Here is a 20,212-nt window from a genome sequence, read left to right as displayed (position 1 = left end):
AATGTTTTAAGGGATCACATGTGGTTCCTTTGGTCTAGTGAAACAAACAGATGTCTGAGAGGCAGTCAATCTGACCTCTAAGCTCTCCTCTGCCACTGATTCACATAGTGACCTTGAGAACATCACTTCTCTGTGATGGAGACAAAAGTGTCGATGATCTTTGCTCTATAATACTTCTTGGTGGAGACTCTTAGAAATTCATCCAAAATAATTAAAATGAATAAGAGACTAGGTGATGTCGAAATGATTCAGGGGCATTGCATCTACATTAAATATAGGTAGGCCTTATGGGAACTGAGAATGAGAAGTAAGACAGCGTCAGAGACCAAGACATACACTCTCTTCGATCTCTCAATCTCTTCTTTCCTCTCTTTCTTTCTCTTTACCTTCCTCCCTCTCTCTCTCTGCCCACATGGATTCTCATCATTGTTTCTCCCTATAAATATGCTCCTATGTCTGCTTCTTGCTGCTTACAAACTTCCCCTTTCACCCAGTCTCAATCCCACTAGTTGTATGATCTTAGCCCATTACCTAAAGTATCTGAGCACCAAATCCAAGGTCATAGAATTGAGCTGCTTGTAGCGGCACCTGGAGTTCAGATCTTTCCCCAGTGGGAGGAGAGAAAAGAATGACTATACTCGCTAGATATTGCAGGTTCCAAATGATTTAATATGCTTTGTCAGTTCTAACAGTGAACAGCTGGGTCAATAAGCTGTTGCTACCTGAATCCAAGGGAAAGTGGTCAGCAGAGTGTATGAAAATGGGGCACTTTCTGAGTTTCACATGTCAGGCTATTATTACAGTTGATGCTTATTAGGATAGGGATCGTCCCAATTGATCAAGGGCTCACCTGGTTTAAGGAGCATAGTTAACAAATAAGCCAATCTTAAGGAAGAGTTTCATACAGAGAATGTTCAGGAGTCAAGAAGGACTCGTACAAGGCTGTTATATTGGTATATATTTAATATAATATATGTTATCGTGGTTACAGATACATATTTGGTGCTTTATTTATCAAGAAGTATGAGTTACATAGCACATAACATATTGGATACAAAATCAGAAGATAAACACAATTGTTCCTAAATGAAAAACTTATGGGATATATGCTGACAAATGGATTTCCAAACCTTTCGTTTCTCCTCCTTTCTCTAGGCTGTGTCTCCTGAAGATGAGTTGCAAGTGCAGTATTTTAAAAAATTTTAGTTCCCTCAAATCCTGATACTGTCTGACATAAAAAGAACTTTTGCCAAAATTTATCCATATTACTTCTCTCCACTGGCAAATCTCTCAGCATTTCCCATTGTTTTGTCTATGCCTTAGCCTATACATTTTCCTAGATGGCAAGTTAAATGCTTTTAATGTATTCATATTACATAATTGTGGTTAGACCTAACTATTTTAAATGTTTCCTCTTGCAGGGGGAGAAGAAGAAGGGAGATATGGGGTGAGGTGGGGAGGGAAAATATCTCAGGTGAGAAAACAAGTAAGTTGCAAGAGGCTTATCAAACTAGATATGAATGTTATGAGTGATGTGTAGCTTCTCTACTAAAAAAAATAAGATAAGATTATTATTAAACTGTGAGGTGAGGATAATATTCCAAAGGTGTTTTTTTTTGGCCCTTCACTCTCTGCCGTCAGCTTCCATTCAAAGTACAAATGTCTCTTCAGTTAGGAGAGCTGATCTTTTCTGATCCAGAATGGTTAACTGATGCTGGGGAGAGCCTTTCTTTAGATATCTATTGCTCTGGTCTGCCACATGACCTGTTTGGGTGAAAGTATGTTTAACACAAGTAGCAATTGTAACACAAGTAGCTAAACTGTTAACTAAAAAGACTTGTCCCAAGCAAGTGTTAAATACATACTTGTCTAATAGAACGGAGAGACTAGAAAACTAGAGGGGTCGAAGGACAACGCAGTCAGGATACACTGAGATTCATCCAGACCTCACGTCCAGACCGACATAGGGTTGCCTGGCCCTTGGGTTTGGAAGCTTGGATGTTAGAAACGGAGTTCTCCACGCGTTGATTTCTGGCACATGTGAGCCAAATGCAGAAAGGAGATCCTCCCTGTTTGTTCTTTTGTCTAATCAAGATTCCCTACAATGTTAAAATGAAGTTTCCATCCAGCTGCCTAGTGAGTCAAGAAATGCCTTCCTGCAGATCTTGATGGGGACAGCAAGAAGCACTCTGATTTTCAATCCAGTGGAGCTGCTCTTCAATGTTTCCTAGTGAATGGATTCACTTCATAGGTCTGGGCCCTTACTTCTTTACCACTCTACTTCTCTCCTTGTTCCCCTTTCTTCTCATGACGCTTTCTCTCCCAAACCTGCTCAATTCCCAGGGGACAGGGAAAATGGCCTGCTACAGGGAATGACTTCAGGGGTAAAAATCATTTCCCTGAAATATAAACAGCCTCTTAAGTGATTCTCAAATTATCAAATTTGCGATGGGACAGATGGTTTGACAAAGCCCTGGCAGGGAACGCTTATTAGTTTATCGATTTGCTAATGGTCAAGTTTTTATTGAAACTTCTGGACATCTGTTATTCTTTGGGAAATAATTAAAAATCCATCCTCTTGAAATGGAGTGTATACAAAGAACACATCAACCAAGCACAATCCATGGCTTTGCAGAGGACAAAAATAAAAACAATTTCTTTACCAAGTTCTTCTCTTTATGCACTAAAAACTGAATCGACTTAAAGCATAAATTATACAGTAGAGAATTGGAATACACGAGGTGTGGGGATGGGGGCACAAAATGTTTCCATACATTTGATTCTATTGATTTGAAAGCAAAGTTACTGAAATGCCTCAGTTAGTTCTGCATTTCAGAAGGTGTCTATCTGGGAGAAAGAAAACGTGTGTGTGTGTGTGCCCACATGTGCATGTGTGCATATGTGTGTAGGGGGTTGTTCACATGAACAAGCACTGCTTTAGCAGATATACATGGAACACAGCCCCCTAATTTACTCTAGAGTCGATAGTCTGTCTCTTTTTTCTGGTCCAATTTAGATCCTGATCTGACGCCAATCCCCAACTATATCAAACCCAAGGAGAAAAACTTAGCTTATGGGCCATTACCTGACCTAATCTTAGGTTTCTCTCAAGAATAAGAAGCATATACTCCTATTCCCATTGACCACAATTTGGTTCCACCACCTCTCTACATCCCAGATCCACTTACGACCGCAGTTACACTTCCACAAGGGAGGAAAACGCAACCACCACGGGGCTCTTGCATTAAGTTTTATAATTTCCCAGGCAATTTACTTGAGGGAAAGTGGGGAAGAAGGGGAGGAGGGAGAGGGAGTGATAAATAGACATTACAGACTTTTTCCTGGAAAGATCATCCCAGTTTTTCTAATATCCCAGAATTAAAAGAATGTATTTTTTGTGTGTTGCCATGGAAACTTCTAGTAACACAATTGGCGCTTTTTTTTTTCCTTTTCTAAGTTTAAAAACACTTTCAAAATCATTCAAAGAAATTTTCTAAGGTAATTTTAATATGGTTGCATTCTTTATTTAGGGCTGTGGTATTTGTATTGCTTTTAATTTTATTACTTCACATGTTAGAGGAGTTTCTAATGTGTGTATGTGTGTTGCTTTAAATTTAAAATGATACATACATATATATATTACATGTCACCATTTGACTGAAAGGCATTCGTTTTTGTAGCCTTCACAGCACCGCCCTTGGGTGCTTTTCTCGCCCTCTGCCTTCTGGATTCAGCTTATGAAAAGGTGAAGCCCCTTCCTATCTGCCACTGACAAGCCTACCTGCTTACACAGGGTGGGTGTGCAGTCAGTTGGTGAATACAGTCAATCTATGTGTTTGTAACATCAACCATCTGGGTGAGCTCCATAACATATAGTGAATTCTCTGGATATTTTCAAATATTTGTCTATTTCAAATAACATGAATAAAATATTTGAATTTTTAATTACATCAAAATTTTTCTCAAAAATGTTTTGGCATTCAAGAAAACACAACTCACCTAGATTCTTGGGTTCTTAAATTTTCTAGCTGCATTAGAAAGTAAGGAACTGGAGACTTTATACTGATTTGGGGCAGCATAGACAGATGCTGAGGAAGGTGGTGCCAGGAATTTTTGATCTGAGTTGCTAGTCACTCCCATACAAATGGACATGGTGAGAACTTCTCCTTCACGCTCACAATGTTGATCTGGCCTAGCTGTCGACTGCTTGATGACGGAGTTTCTTTGAAGTGAGCAATGCTGACAAATATGAATGAATGAAATACTACACTAGGAATTGTTGGCAGCAGACCCAGTCACTCCAACCCATTTTCAGAATATGAAATGGCAAGTATTCAGGAAGGGCATATTATCCTTTGAAATAACAAAAATAAGGAAAACCCAACAAACACAGTCAGTGTTTACCCAAAGAATACAGTAACATAGTTGCTTCACTTTTAATATTCTTAGGAAGTAACTGAATAAATGTGCTACAAACATGTGAAACTAGGAGTGTGTGAATGAAAAAGGGAAACAAAGGAGGAAATACAAGACTAAACAATGTAATCTTCTACTTAAACGTTTCAGAATTTTATTAATCCTTTAAAAAATACTTTCTTTTTTTTTTAATTAACTCAGTATCCTGATCTTAGTTACCCTCATACGTCGTTTAGTTTGATTCTCTTTATTACTAGATTATGTAAATCATTACTTAATCAAATCTAAAGATAAGAAAAAAATTCTAGAAAGACTTATAATAATGAAATACAGGATTAGAAGTTTAAACCTACTAAAAAATACCATGGCCTATCACTCGGCTCTGTGTGAGGCATGTTTGGGGTCTAAATGTGCACTTTGATGATAAGCAGAATTCACTACCACAGGGAGCAAAACAGGGCAGGAAGATGGAGGGTGCTAAAAGATCACATTATTTTGCAAAATGCACGGTACTTTAACACGCTATCCTGCTTAGAAAGCCTCTACATGTAGTCAAATTAATTTTTCCAAAGATAATTTGGTGTTTTGAAGATAAATCGTCACTTACTAAACAAACAGATGGCGTCATAAGACAATTAACCATTTTAGGCTTGACAGAATTTTCCCATTTCAGTGTACAAACCTCTTGATATTGAGGTAAGAGACTGCTGCAATGGACAGCAACTGTTTTATTTTATATGATTGGAGTTAAAAATTTTGGAATTTCATACTCGCATGGATTTAAAATAATTTGTAAATTGAAACTTTGGACCTACATGTTAGAGGCACAGATACATTTATAAAATAGTCCATTGTCAATCTTAGGTCACTGATTTAATAAAGAATTTGGTAACTTTACGGGGAAGGTATGAGGGAGGTATATAAGGAAAGAATCGATACGGATTGTGTTGAGACTGATTTTGTATAAACACAACATGTTCATGGTTGTATCTCTTGTTTATAATTTCCAGCTAACACAAAGATGCTCTAAGGGGAAGATCAATATTTTAAATAATGTATTTGCTTAAAAAATCAAACAGTGCCTGCTTCATAAAATTCTTACTACCTTTTACTAACTGAGTTCAGAAATAGTTAGAGGGGTGATCCCTCTGGATCAGAATTAAAATAACAAATGAGATCAATAAATCTCACTTGAAATTGGTCTTTCCACATCCATATTCCTTTTCAGACCAATTTACGTGGAGATCCATTACCTAAACCTTATGGACTCACATTCAATGACATCATATTCTTATATTATATTTCCCTGACTTAGGCAGAATTTTTCCGTGCTCTGATTGGGTTTGACAATCACATACTGAGTAGAGCTTAATTAAGAATGGGGCAGGAAGAAGAAACTGGGAAAGGAAGGCATTCAGACAATAAACATGCAAAACAATGTGGGCAAAAAGAATAAACAACACTCCCTGGGATTTTCCCTGTTGGGGTATCTTTGAGCAAAGCTGCTATGGGAAGATAGGTAGGTTGCTGGAAAATGCAGGGTTATTCTGGAGGAAATAACTCTCAGGATGATTCTCATAGCCAGACCAAATTGCTACTTGATTAACTCCTGATAAAACTCAGAGCGCACAAAGCGAGGCAGTGAATCCTTTTCCATCAGGGCGTGGATTCTTTTCTGGGCCACATCAAAGCTGCTCAGGGAAGGTTCCACCAGGTTCTTCATTGTGATGTCCTTCGTGAAGTGATCAATATTCACCTGTGGGCCAGGAAATAGAGTCATGAGTCAGCCCGGGTTGCAGGATTTGATGAGGGGCAGGAAAGGAAGTGGAATTTCTCACCAACAAAACACATGAGGGGAAGACAGTCATAAAAAGTGAGAAATACCATTTCTATTTTATAGGCAATGTGGTAAGGCAACTGATGCTCCAACAAATGCATGACCCAGATTAAGATCCAACCAGTGCTAGACACCCACCAGGTTTCACACCCTCCACCAGCAGCTAACACATGCATACCTCATTTAATCCTCACTTCAACCCTAAGAATAAGTCTTTTCTTTTGTAGGAGGAGAGAAAATATAGATATATATAAAGGTTAAGTGGCTTCCTCAAGGTCACAGAGCCAGTAAGTGTATTTGGATCTAGAGACTCAGAATTTGAAGCCAGATATCCCGATGTCTAATCCCACAATCTTCCTTCCACGGTATTTGGTTTCACGCCTAGTGGAGAAAGTGAAGAGGGAGAAAGGAATTCTGCCCAGGGATCCAGGACCTTTTGCTTGGCTCCAGAAGAGCAAGGAAACTTGGTCTTTACCTGAAACGAGCCAAGAAACAGTGGTTCTGACAGAATAATAACAAAAATAGCAGCTAGTATTTATTGAGTGCAGGCACTGTGCTGAGAACTTTACTTGTACAGGCACTGTGCTGATGAACTCATTTAATTTTACAACTCTATGAGGCACATACTGACATCTACATTTTAGAATTGAGAAACAGAAATGTTAAGTGATTTGCCCAAGCTCATAAGTTGTAGAGAGAAGATTCAAAAGCCCAGCAATGTGGCTTTTAACCAGTGGACTGCAGCGTAGGAAGGCGTTGTGGCTTTCATGTCCTGAGTGCAGTGCCACTATACTGCACAACACCTGGGGACACCATTCGTATTAGGGGCCATGTGCATGGTCCCCTGGAGTTGTGCAGCATACAGCCTGCATGGGCTTGCCTGAGTATGATTTGAGAGGAATCGTTGTACATCACGTTGTATGCTTTCATCACTCTTAAGCCATCTGAGTGTAAAAGGGAAAGAAACCGAATCCAAATCAGCCAGTGGTTCTGACCTAGAATGTTAGAAAATGTTTCAGCTCTCTCTTGGGCTGCTAGAGATCATTGATGGTAAGAAAAGCTATTTGGGCTCAGAGAACTATGGAGTGGCTGTAGGTCAGAGTCAGGGATGGAGGCATGATTGGGGAATACCAGGCCAGAATATACAGGAGAAGAGAGCTGTGTGTGAAGGTCCAGGATGGAGTGAGTTGAGGCTATGGTAAGATTTTTCATAGGTGAGAGGGGCCGGTGTGCTTTACGCAGGCCTGGCGGAAGACCAGTCAGCCCTGGGCGCAGCCTCAGAGGTGGTGTAGTCCCATGCCGGCCTCTCCACGTGAAGACTCCGAGGCCCACAGAGGTCAAGTTACACGCCCACAAACAGCTAGTGACGGACAGAGGTGAGGCCATAATGTGTATTTTTTGCTTCTCAGTCTATTATTCTTTCCGCCATCCTAAAGCAATGCTTCTCTCTTCTTTTATATTAAATGTATACCAAGCTAGGTAGGCAGCCTTACTCAAAATGGTTGAATTTCTAAAAACTATAAAAAATCTCCTAATCTTATTGTTTTAAAGAAGTGGTGCATTTAAAAACTCTCTGACACGTTGCATCCACCAGCTAATAGCAGCTATTTAGCTTATTATTTTTATGTGCATAAGCCTCTTCTAATGAATCATTCTGATACACATTCACCTGTATACTGAGCCAGGAAAATATTATTTCATTAATTTTAAATATGGTCAAATGGCAATTTGCAATGTACAAATTATCTACTTATTGAACTATATCAGGCCGTTTCTCTTTTTTTAAATCTTAGTTCCAATTCTTACCGCTGTATCTCTCTGTCAGTTCCTGAAATTAAAGAGCTGAGATGAATATTCAGAGACAGAAAAGTTAGATTACTATTTGCCTGGGTAAATTTTTATATAGATCAATCAGCTACTTATCAAAATTAAATCATAAATTTTTAGGTTAAAATACAAGATTGGGGGAATTTTTTAAGTAATAATAGCTACAATGTATTAAACATACTCTAGGTACACATACATATATGTGAGATGTTTATAGTTAAGGGCACCAAGGATCAGAGGGCTTTAGCTAGATACTTGAAGTCACAAATCTAGAAAGGTCTAGAGTTGGGATATCTGCATCCATTCACCTCACAAATATTTACTGAGTGCTTATTATGTGCCAGGAGCGGGATTCACATTTCCTCTGATGCCTAGCTCAGAGAACTGAGGCCAAGATTATTTTAATTAGAGCCCATAGGTTCTTATAATTGGGGGCCACCATTTGTTTGTTCTATTAACTCAGTTAGGGTTTTATTTGTTTTGAAACTCCATTTTTAAGGTTTCATATTTTCATGATAACCACCAATATTTTATAAGGAACCTTGAGAACAGTGTTTTCCTGGAGCTCAGAAACTCAGCTAGGGTTTTATTTATTTTGAAACTCCATTTTTAATGTCTCATATTTCATGATAACCACTAATGTTGTTATAAGGAACCTTAAGAACAATGTTTTCCTAAAGCGCAAAGCAGCTAGCAATAGTCTGGATGAAATATCTGTTTGCAGATATTTCAGCAAATCCTAGAATTCTGTGAAGAGGAATAAAGTTGACAGGAAGGTAGGCTGGAACTGGGGAGTCTAGCTGAAGTCAGGAAATGTATGTCAAGTTTAACACTAAATTAATCTCCTTGATAACATCATAAATAGAGATTCCATGCTAACAGATGAAGGATAGCCCAGCACAAAAGGCATCAGAAGCAGGGAAAGCTAACATATGTGCATGGGGTGGGAGGCTGAGAAGTAGAACAGGAGATCTGGAGAGGATCCCCAAATTAATTTCCACAGCAAGATGATTAATTTCCACAGCAAGACAATCAGTTTCCTTCTATGGCTCTTTCACTTTCTCCTCCTTGACTCATGGTATTCTATTCTCTCAAGCTCCTGACCTCCACCTCCTACATCATGGAGCAAGCTCATCTGTTGGTATTAAGGTATATAATTTGTCCATCCACTCAAACATATTTACCCTTTAAAAAGGATCAGTGATGAGTAATTCATAACCAAAGGAATAAATATCAAAAGGTGGAACTCCAAGAGTCTAGAGCACCTGTGCGGGAAAACAGAGATATTGGGGATTTTTCCCTTTTGAATCATCTTCATAGATTACTGCCTACCTACAAGGCTTGCTCAGATCACCTCTGTACTGGACTCCAAATCCTGATGAAATATTTAATGCCCAAACTGGACTAAGGGGAACAATGTGGAATGAGAGTGACCTGATCAAAACATGATGAACAGGTCTTATTGAGGCCATCCTCAATTCCACAAAAAGGCTTTCAATTCAGTTTCATAAATAGCAAAGAACAGATAAACTACCCCAAAGCTTCTTTGAAATCAACACACATCTTATCTTTAGCGGTCAATTAACAGTATATTGTCTTCCAACATCTCTGGCACTGTTATCTTGTAATAATTTGAATTTCATGAGTAGATACTCTGTTGTCCCAACTAGGGTGTAAATGGAAAACGCTTGGGGGAAACAAAAGGATAGAGAAGAGTAGAGGAAAAAAAGAGAGTTTTCAAGAAAAAGAAAGGGAAGGGGAGGAGAAGAGAGGAAAGATAGGTGGTAGGAATACTCATTAGGCATTAATTAGTTCAGACATTGAGATGTATGTTTTCATATCTGTTGTTTGATTTCATCCTCACAACAACCTTGCAAAATAGTCCTCATTATCCCCATTTTCACAGAGAAGGAAACTGAATTCAGAGAGACTCAATGATTCAGCCAAGATCATACAACTAGTATGGATCCCACTTGAGAAGACACGCTACTGAAGTGAGACCCGTACTGCTTGAAAGTGGTCTCCACAGGATTCAGGTTCACATCAGCTGGACCACATTGCTCTGCCTTTGCACTGCTTAGAAAGGTGGGACATTCTCAAATCAGAGGAGCCTTTGTCTGCGGGTTGTACCGCAGATGTAAATCCTGCCAGGGAAGTCATTGAGCTGACTCACAGTGACCACACTCACCCACCTCCCCATCAGGACCAACCTCCTTAGGAGCCTCCGCTTGGATGAATTCTTCGTAAATTTTCTTTGCCTTCTCAGCCATCTTGTCGGCGGACTTGATCTTCTTGTAATTCTCACAGGCAATCCAGAACTCAAGGTTTTCCTCACTGAATTCTGATTTCAGGAAACTTTTGAAGCTGGCAAGTCCATCTAGCAGGAAAAGTCAGTGGGAAAATAAATTTATTTATTTATTTGTGTGTTTTATCTATCTATCTATCTATCTATCTATCTATCTATCTATCTATCTAACCAGTACATCCTGCTCTATAGCCTAAGCTTATTTACTATATATTTCTGTCACATATATAAGAGCCTTTCAAATGATAACTTATTTACACCTCATGACAAACCTAAGAGGCAGGTGCTGTCAATAACCAATTTTACAAATGAGGTCAGAGAGGTCAAGTAATTTCTGTTAGTTAACCAGCTGGTAAGTGGCAGAGCTGGGATTCAAATCCAGGCAGCCCATATTTGGGTGATAAAGGTTTACCTGTATATGGTATCAAGGAATACCATGAACACTAATGCCATTCTGGATACTTATCAATTACCAAAAAGAAAAAACACATTTAAAACTTGGTTCGGCAGTGTAAGTAATACTGATGTCAATTATCATGTATAAACTACTTACAATCCTTTTTTTTTCTTTCTACAGACGATTTTTGGGCAAATATTATGTTCCAGGCATTATGATAAGTCACTATGGTAAGTAAAATAGACATGGTTCCTGCCCTAATGAAGCTTATAGATTCTGGGGGAAGTAGAAATAAAATGAAGAAACACAAAAAACATTTACACAACAAAGGAAAAATCATATGAAAGATAGTAACAGAGTAGGAGAAGGATCCTAATCTCATTTTAGGGTTAGGGAAGGTCTCCATGAGGAAGTGACATTCAATTTGAGACCTGAAGAAGGAGAGGGAAGGGGCCCAATGATGTTACCACATGCAGAGTAGTTACTAGGCCCATCAATTATACACCAGTCTTTAAAGCATATTAGATTTAGCATAACTGTTGTGATTTTGTTTTCAGTGTACCGTTGCTCATGTAGGATGGACTTCAGCTTATAATTTAAAAAATACACACATATAATATATATACATATTTACGTCTACGTACAAATATATATATTAGAGATTCTTGCGCCTGATCCTTTTGTTTTCTTTTTATTTCCTACCCCTTCAGCTCTAACCTCCAAAGTGGTTGATGAGTAGAAGGTAAGTTGAGGATGTAGGAAGGCATTGGAGAGGAATAAAGGAAAAATCACTCTGTAGCTTCAATTTTTTCCTCCTTTTTAAAGCTTATTATATATATATATATATATATATGTATATTAAAACCAAAATTCTAACAAATGCATATTTATAGAGAGAGAATCCATGTCCATTTATTATCTAAAGAAAGTAGACTTCTAAAGGAAGCAGAGAAAGAGAAGAATTCTAGTTTTCCACAGACTATATCACAATTATAGGCCAATCCTCAGTAACGTTCTTGGCATGTCACTCCCTCCCAGGGAAGACAGGACTGACTGTCACCAGTACGTCAAGGTCCAGTTTTCCTCTAAGTTGCCCCCTATCAGGAGACACTTCTGCAATCCATTAATTCTACTTAGGGAACATATTCATGTTCTGAATTCATTTCCTTTGACCTAATATCAATCGATTTCCCTTTCCCTTGAATATTTGTCCTCACTCCTTTTCAAACAGTCTAAATTTTCATTCATTAGTCATTGTTGATTTCATACAACATGCACAAAATGCATGTGATGATTAAACCAGAGATGCATGGTTGTCATTTTGTCAATTGCCCCTCTATATATTTTTATTGTCTTCATCCCCTTCACATTCAATTCTAAAGAAACAGAATGGCTAGTGATAATTAACTTGGATTAAGGCCACCAGCGATTTCTGGATCCAAACAAGACACTTTGCACTTTAATCCCCTCTCCCTGTTCTTACCCTAAAATCATTTTTTATTGATCAACACCTGAAAATACATCTGGGAGCAATGGTAGGTATGATAAACAATTTTTTCTAGAAACCTAGCTAGAAGAATTACTTTAAGACCATTTGATAACATGTACCTGGATAAAATCAGTTATATTTTCCCTCTCCCTCTGCCCATATTTCCAGCACTATTTATTATAATTTAGTGACACGGGAGTCAACATAGATGCTGAAATAAGAAATAATACCTAGTTCTCTCTGTGTCATGGTTCAAGTTTTCATTGTTTCTTAAACAAAGGTAGTCTCTGTCAAAATGGAAAAATTCCTAGGCACCTTCTAGCTGCCAGGAAATGACAGCAGGAATGAAGTCTTATGAGCTCCCACACAACTGGAACTAAGATTGTGGAGGAAATAATAACTTCATTAAGTTATACTCAATAAGTCTGTGGCCAATTTGTTCTCATTAGCCCAGTTTTCCCACAACCTATCAGGCACTCTGAATCACTCATTCCACGTCTTCGTAGAAGGTAGAGATATAATCCCAGTCCACCCAAACATTATTGTTTATGACCTGAGGACACTTGCCAGGATTCCACAACAACATTAACATTTACCACGTATCCAGGGAATGAGCTTGGAAAATAACTTTCCAGTGCAGTGAGCCCATTTCCTGGGTACTGGTTTCATCACTCTCATTAAATTCCACAGTATTATTTTAAGGCTTTTTGTCAATATACAGACTTTAAAACAAGACTCATAAAATGGCTTTACACTCTATTGGTCTGGGAGATGATTAAAGCTTTCTCACATCTGGCTTTTGAGAATTCTTTGGAGGGACCCTTATTAGGACCCTCTAAATCCACTTTCTAGATACTTTTTCCCCTTTAACCTCTGGTTTTCTACTAGCCCATTCCTTGGAGAATTTTCCTGTTGAATTCCCATTACCCTTGAGGAAGTCCTCTTGTGTCAGAGTCAAATAGACTCCAGGCCAAATGTCTCTACTCTGCAAGGAACACACATGTCTTCCTTGCCCTACCCCATTCCCCTGCCCACTCCACACCACAGTAGAGCCCCCAGCACACATCCCTGATAAATCACCACATACTTCCCTGCTGAGCCTGCACAGAGCCTCAGTATACCTCTCAACACACCTCTTCAGGCGTCCCCTCCCTAGGAAGCAAATGAAACCCACCTGATCCTCTGGTCTGGTGAAAACACTCTGGCTTGTGACCCACATTATAATTCCAGAGCTGGCCCTAATGTGTGATGTCACTTTTTTTTTTTTTTTTTTTTTGCCAACAAGATTAGCCCTGAGCTAACATCTGTTCCAATCTTCCTCTATTTTTTATGTGGATCACCAACACAGCATGGCTGACAAGTAGTGTAGCTCTTCGCCCAGGATCCGAACCCGTGAACCCGGCCACTGAAGCAAAGCGTGCCAAACTTAACCGCTAGGCCACGGGGCCAGCCCCAGTTGTCACTTTTGACATTCATGTAAAATAGAGTAGCAGCCCTACCAAAGAACAAAATGAAACCACCTATAAACCCACATTGAAAATAAAAGGAGTGGTCGACAAATCTAAGTCAGATTGATATAAAGGAAAAATATTGAAAACTAGACTAGCATAAATCTCTTCTCCTAGGGGAAAAATAGTGAAATATTATTGATAAGTACCATTACATAGCTTCCTGGTTCAAAGCATGGGCTCTAGAGTCATGATTGCCTGGGGATGGATCCTGGCACACTACATTGCTATAGTAACTTGGGGAAGTTATCTAACTTCTCTGAGCCTCAGTTACCTCATCTGTTAAACGGAGATAATAATGGAACCTACCTGACAGGTTGTTGTAAAGATTAAATAATTCATATAAAGCTCTTACATGGCATTGAACATAATGATAGCTCAATAAATGCTAGCTTTCATCATTATTATTCACACCCAATTTAAAATTAATCTTTATCATCATTCAAAACCCAACTCAAACGTTGCCTCACACGTGAGGTAATCTTTAACCACTACCCTCCACTTGCTCTTGAGGATTTTTATCATTATGAGAGAAGAGATTACTTTCTGTCCTTTTTTTGGAAGTTTTGCTTTTATGGCTATCTTTTCCAGGAGGCTGTTAATTCTTTGAGTTCAACAGTTGAGTTTAATACCTGTATACCTAAATACCTGTATCCAGGGTACTTAGCATTCTTAAGTGGCACTTATCTTTGCCATTCTTTCTCATCCCACCTCCTAGTCTAAATCTGTGTGCCTAACATTTAATAGAGGTTTGCGCTAAACTAAATAAGACCCATTTAGGGGAGCATTTTCTCCCAAGTCACAGAACTGAAGAACACAACTTTAAAGAAAAATAAATTTACTGATTTTGCTATTGTTGTAATATTTTATTTCAGGGGCAAGTTTCCTAACCTCTCTGTGCCTCAGTTTCCTTTTCTGAAAAATAGAGATTGTTATTGTACCTAAATTCTAAAATTATTGCAATCATTAAATAAGCAAATGTATGCAAAGTGCTTGGGACAGTGCCTGGCACATGATCAATAATAAATGTAATCTATTGCTTTTATTATTATAATTATTCCTTTAAAGGAACTTGTGGCTGCCAGTGAGTAAGATAATGATAAATATGAGCCAGAAAATAAAACAGAGATTATTGAAAACCAAAGAGACTGGGTGGCGAAAAACTATAAGCTAGTCCTCTGAACACAGGACCAAGACAAGGATGTTCACTCTCGCCACTCTTATTCAACATAGTACTGAAAGTTTTAGTCAGAGCAATTAGGCAAAGAAAAGAAAGAAAAGGGATCTAAATAGGAAAAGAAGAAGTAAAGCTGTCACTATCTGTGGATGACACAATTCTATACACAGAAAACCCTAACAAATCCACCAAAAAAACTTTTAGAAATAATCAGCAAACACAGGAAAGTTGCAGGGTACAAAATCAACATACAAAAGTCAGTTGTATTTCTATACACTAACAATGAACTAGCAGAAAGAGAAATCAAGAATACAATCCCATTTACGATTGCAACAAAAAGAATAAAATACCTAGGAATAAATTTAACCAAGGAGGTGAAAGACCCTATTCACTGAAAAGTATAAGATATTATTGAAAGAAATCAAAGAAGATGTAAAGAAGTAGAAAGATAGTCCATGCCCATGGATTAGAAGAATAAACATGGTTAAAATGTCCATATTACCTAAAGCAATCTACAGATTCAATGCAATCCCAATCAGAATCCCAATGGCATTCTTCATGGAAATAGAACAAAAAATCCTAAAATTTATATGCAACAACAAAAGACCTTGACTAGCCAAAGCAATCCTGAGAAAAAAGAACAAAGCTGGAGGTATCACAATCCTTGACTTCAAAATATACTACAAAGCTATAGTAATCAAAACAGCATGGTACTGGGATCAAGGGAGCAGAATTGAAAGCCCAGGAATAAAACCACACATCTATGGACAGCTAGTCTTTGACAAAGGAGCCAAGAGCATACAATGGAGAAAGGAAAGTCTCTTCAATAAATCATGTTGGGAAAACTGGACAGCCACATGCAAAAGAATGAAAGTAGACCATTACCTTACATCACACACAAAGATTAACTCAAAATGGATTAAAGACTTGAATGTAAGACCTGAAACCATAAAACTCCTAGAAGAAAATATAGGCAGTACACTCTTTGACATTGGTCTTAGCAGCATCTTTTCAAATGCCATGTCTGCTCAGGCAAGCAAAATAAAAGAAAAAATAAACAAGTGAGACTAGATCAGACTAAAAAGCTTCTGCAAGGCAAAGGAAACCATCAACAAAATGAAAAGACAACCCACCAACTGGGAGAAAATGTTTGCAAATCATATATCCAACAAGGGGTTAATTTCCAAAATCTATAAAGAACTCATATAACTCAACAACAAACAACCCAATCAAAAAATGGCAGAGGATATGAACAGGCATTTTTCCAAAGAAGATATACAGATGGCCAACAGACTCATGAAATGATGTTCAATATCACTAATTATTAGGGAAATGCAAATCAAAACAGCAATGAGATACCACCTTACACTGGTCAGAATGGCTATAATTACCAAGACAAAAAACAACAAATGTTTGAGAGGATGTGGAGAAAAGGGAACCCTTGTACGCTGCTGGTGGGAATGCAAACTGGTGCAGCCTCTATGGAAAACAGTATGGAGATTTCTCAAAAAATTAAAATTAGAAATACTATATGATCCAGCTATCCCACTACTGGATATTTATCCAAAGAATATGAAATCAACAATAAAAAAAGATATATGCACCCCTATGTTCATCACAGCATTATTCACAGTAGCCGAGATGTGGAAGCAACGCAAGTGCCCATCAGTGGATAAATGGATAAAGAAGCTGTGGTATACATATACGATGGAATATTACCCAGCCATAAAAAAAGACAAAATTGGGCTGGACTGGTGTGTAGTGGTTAAGTTCTCACACTCTGCTTTGGCAGCCCAGAGTTCGTGGGTTCAGATCCCCGGCACTGACCTACACACTGCTCATCAAGCCATGCTGTGGTAGAGTCCCACATACAAAATAGAGGAAGATTGGCACAGATGTTAGCTCGGGGACAATCTTCCTCACCAAAAAAAAAAAAAAAAAAGATAAAATTGTACCATTTGCAACAATATGGATGGGCCTTGAGGGTATTATGTTGAGTGAAATAAGTCAGACAGAACAAGACAAATACCATATGATTCCACTCATATGTGGAAGACAAACAAACACATGGGTAAGGAGAATAGATTAGTGGTTACCAGAGGAGAAGGGGATGAGGAGAGGGTGAAAGGGTGAAAGGGGCACATATGTATGGTGACAGATAAAAACTTGACTGTTGGTGGTGAACACGATGCAGTCTATACAGAAACTGAAGTATAGTGATGTACATCTGAAATCTACTGGCAATGTTGTAAGCCAATATGACCTCAATAAAATAAAATAAAGAGAGAGAGAGAAGCAGAAGGAGAATGCAAACATAGAAACAAAAAAACGAGCCCAGATCCAGGCTATTCCATTCCCCATGGAAGAGTTCAAATCTCAAGGGTGTCTCAAGGAAATATTCTGGCCTTTTGGAATTCCTGGCAAAAAGGAATCCACATAAAAACTTTACTGCTGCCGGATTGTGTTTTATTCTTCCTATACTGTTAAAGACAGTCACATGGAGGAGTTCAATGTCACTGTCTTATTTAAACTCCCTTGTGCAATCTATTTGTGTTTAAAGAACAACACACTGGTTATGTGCCCCATGGACCTACTAAATGAAAACAGGTGGTGCCAGCTATAGACCTGAAGACAAAGCATGTAAGAAATTGATGTGCTTTCAGAACAGAGTCAAATATACTGGATGATTAAAAATGATTTTAAAAAACCAGGAAAGGTGAGACGAATCTTGTTAGCTAGAAAAGAAAAGATTGAGTATCAGCCTAATTGTCTTATTCTTTTAGAGATCTGGTGTCAATTGATTTCATTTCCACTCAAGAAGAACTAAGAAAAATGTGGATTTAAGGAATGCTCCGGGAACTATATCAATTGTGAAAGTCAATATCCTACATTAGCACAAGAGAACACCTAAGGTTCCTTATAAATCAACAAAGATGCCACTCCTCAAGATTAAATGGTTTACTTTATCAAATCAAATATGCAAGACGGGATTGTGAAGTTTTAAATGCATATATTTCTCAAATTTATCTTTCTTCATTACCTATTTTGCATCAATCACAGCTCATGTTAGATATTTATGGTTATAGACCACTAGTTTTAGCAGATTCAAATAACATCTCATAAGAAGTGAGTTGCCAAAGTTTGGCTTAAAGTTATTCATGATGCACAATAGCTGATGTTTGGGCAAATAGGTCAAATATTGTTTCCGCAGGTTAATCGTGTTGGGATAGAATTATTTGGTCATGCTTGTCATTCCACTAATCCTTCTCTAGGAATAGCCAGAGAGGAGCAGAGAACAGAGACAAAGTGGCAAGAGAGAAACACAGAGCAAGAAGGAAAGTTGTAGAGACCGAGACGGGAAATGAAAAGATCAAGAGGAAGAGAGAGACAGTAAGAACAGAGAAATAGAGACAGTAAGAACAGAGAAATAGAGACAGTAAGAACAGAGAAATAGAGGCAGAGAAAGGGAGCGGCTCTCTTACCTAACTAATGGCATACCTCCCACACGGCACAGCTCTCCTTTTTTTTTTTTTTTTTTTTTTTCTGTGAGATCTGTATATCCATACCAGAAAACCTCTTTTCCACTTGAGCTACTTTGAATGGCTAGACACCGTTTTGAGGGAAGAATTTTGACTAGAATAGTTATCCAGTGCTTTTCCATTTATTGCTTGGGGAAATTAATTGCCCAAGTCTTAAAAATATTAATTACTTAAGAGGATAATCATGTGGAATTTAAGATTATATATACACACAGACACATACTATATACCCACATATATATGCATATATATTTTTTAAATATTGTATATAATTAAATTAAATACTGTGAACATTATATATATTTACACAAACACACACACATGCATATATATTTTCCCCTCTAAGGAGTAGGAAATATTACTGTGAGAATCTCAGGCCTCCAGCTCACACCATAGTCATCATCTATTTGCAAGCTGAAAGACTTCAGTCCCTCAAAAAATGCTGAAGTGTTAACACTAACCACATCTGGCTTAACTTCTACCCCTATCTTTCTTATCCCAATAGCTCTCTGCCCCCTAAAAGCCTGAAACATATGAACCTAAGGATTAGAGTGACTGAAAAGGATTATGTATGAACAATTAATATGTATCATTCTTCTTAATGGTTTTGAAAACATGGAAATAGTTCTGCTTATTCTCAAGTTTCTTGATAATAGCAATAAATACCTGTGTCCAGGGTACTTAGCATTCTTAATGTATTAATTTAATTACTATTGATTGATTTGATTATAAGTTTAATTGTACTCTATCAGGTTGCTATTGGCCCCAAACCACTGTATAAGATAATAAATAAGTCAATTGATAAACATAAATATTTTTCTCTTAGTTGACCTCATGGAGTTTCTGGATCCAAGAAGCAAAATGAATTTATTCATTCACCCATTAAGTCAATAAACATTTATTGAACGCTGTATGTGCATCAGGTCAGGGTACTCCAGTTAGCACAAGAAATAAAAAGAGAATCGAAAATGTGTAAGATTGAGAAAGTTCCAAATTAAAGGCTTTGGTGTGCTGCCTCCAAATATAAGATATTTGTTCTATCACAGATAAGCAGAAGCTTACCCCACCAAAAACAAGACATAAAAAATGTTCATATACAATTCAACATGCATTCTTTGTTATCTACTCTGTGTCTATTAATCATGATGGTCCTGTGAGAAATATTTTTTAAATCCCTATTTTTGCAAAGTATCTAGCAAAGTTTCATATTCCATTCTTGTGGTGAAGATGGAGAACTATGAGTTGGAGATCTTACACTGAATTATATTTTTAGAGTGAACTATTCAACAAATATTTATTTTCCCCATACTGTGCACTTCTTATTGTGAAATTATCCAGATCAAGAAGACTAACTCCTGGCTGTCAATGAGTTTATAATCTATCATAGGAGGGAGACGTCTAGGATCAGAGGATAATGTAGCAAGTATTAAGTGGCATAAAAGATGTGCAGACAATGGCTCTGGAAGCTCAGAGGGGATATAAATCATTCTGGATGGTCAAGGAAGACTAGGCATTTCGTATTTAGATTTGCTTTTATAGGAAAGGGAGAATTTCAACAGGTAGAGATATGAATACAAAGTATTCCAGCCAAAGGAATTAATGTAGAAATCCTATATGGAGGGGAGAACACTTCAGTTTGACTGCAGACCAGCCATATAGTTATCATGGAGAATCTTAAATATTGGAAATTTGAACTTGATACTGTAGGCCTTGAGAA

At 37.9% G+C, this 20,212-nt stretch overlaps 1 protein-coding gene and 1 long non-coding RNA gene across 9 annotated transcripts in view; one reads left to right on the top strand and one right to left on the bottom strand.

Annotated features, from left to right (window-relative positions):
• The window catches only part of LOC147917806 (uncharacterized), a 116,968-nt gene that overhangs the window by 35,195 nt on the left and 61,561 nt on the right, over positions 1-20,212 (top strand). For all 8 annotated transcript variants that reach the window (XR_015554546.1, XR_015554544.1, XR_015554555.1 and 5 more), the window contains exon 2: positions 10,963-11,012. This is a non-coding gene — a long non-coding RNA (uncharacterized LOC147917806). The remainder of the gene's footprint in view (positions 1-10,962; positions 11,013-20,212) is intronic.
• RGS5 (regulator of G protein signaling 5) overlaps positions 4,423-20,212 on the bottom strand; it is a 49,456-nt gene continuing 33,666 nt past the window's right edge. Inside the window, exons 4-5 of the mRNA XM_004424837.3 lie at positions 10,291-10,457; positions 4,423-6,172 (exon numbers count right to left, since the gene is read on the bottom strand). Coding sequence (XP_004424894.1) covers positions 6,011-6,172; positions 10,291-10,457 — 329 coding nt within the window. The 3' untranslated portion in view covers positions 4,423-6,010. The remainder of the gene's footprint in view (positions 6,173-10,290; positions 10,458-20,212) is intronic.

This window comes from Ceratotherium simum, chromosome 2, assembly GCF_057802395.1.
Source record: "Ceratotherium simum simum isolate JZ-2026a chromosome 2, ASM5780239v1, whole genome shotgun sequence".
Lineage (NCBI taxonomy): Eukaryota > Metazoa > Chordata > Mammalia > Perissodactyla > Rhinocerotidae > Ceratotherium > Ceratotherium simum.
This window is presented reverse-complemented; position numbering and strand designations above follow the sequence as displayed.